The 790-nt window shown below is 40.0% G+C and overlaps 1 protein-coding gene across 1 annotated transcript in view; it reads right to left on the bottom strand.

Moving 5' to 3' along the window:
* LOC119592609 (TWiK family of potassium channels protein 7-like) overlaps positions 1–790 on the bottom strand; it is a 7,637-nt gene that overhangs the window by 3,134 nt on the left and 3,713 nt on the right. The window contains exons 2-3 of the mRNA XM_037941492.1: positions 628–788; positions 169–313 (exon numbers count right to left, since the gene is read on the bottom strand). Coding sequence (XP_037797420.1) covers positions 169–313; positions 628–788 — 306 coding nt within the window. The remainder of the gene's footprint in view (positions 1–168; positions 314–627; positions 789–790) is intronic.

The following is a 790-nucleotide window of genomic DNA, read 5'->3' as shown; positions in this document are numbered from 1 at the left end:
AGACGTAGCTTTCAGCGATAGCAACTTTGACAGGTACTTGAAAATGTGGCACAAAACGCGTCTATATACAAACCGTTCCCTCTTGGTAAAAAAATAAAAATAAAAACTAATATATTTATTTTGGTTCTCTCACTTATTCGATTTCCCAATAACCTAAAAGGGACATACCAATGGTCGACATAATGGTCATGGTCAGGAGCAGCGAGTTAGGGAAAGTCCAGGAGTAGTCCCAGTTCATGACCGTTCCATCGTAGTGGTAATTCTGAACTGCCGATATGATGAACGATTCCAACTTCTTGAGGTCTTTGTACACCTGTGAAGAAAATATAAAGCTTCTGAAACTTTTATATTTTTACCACCAGGTCCCCGTTTCCGGGTTTTCTTTGAATTCCACATTTTTCCTCCCCTTAGATTTTCACCAAATTATTAAAATTCCAGCTTGATTAAAAACAACTACTGATCCAGAACGAAAGTATTGTTCTATCATCTTCTTAATCAATTCTTTGCAATGGCAGTTCGAGATCAAGAAAAAAAAAAATTAAATGCCAATGACAAAAAACGTGACAATTCTCCAAACAAAGAACACGGGAGTACTGTGTATATATGAAACATCCGTGGAAAAAGTACCGTGGCGTTGAATGAATTCAGAGTCCAGTTCTTGTCTACGTAGAACCAGAAGAGGTTGGCCATGTAGTTCATCGTCTGGTTCACCTCCACCGCCTTCTCCTGCTTGATCTCATACAGCCGTTCTTCGTGAGGACGCTCGATCTCCACGAACGCATAGGCGCCT

This window comes from Penaeus monodon, chromosome 30, assembly GCF_015228065.2.
Source record: "Penaeus monodon isolate SGIC_2016 chromosome 30, NSTDA_Pmon_1, whole genome shotgun sequence".
Taxonomy (NCBI): Eukaryota; Metazoa; Arthropoda; class Malacostraca; order Decapoda; family Penaeidae; genus Penaeus; species Penaeus monodon.
This window is presented reverse-complemented; position numbering and strand designations above follow the sequence as displayed.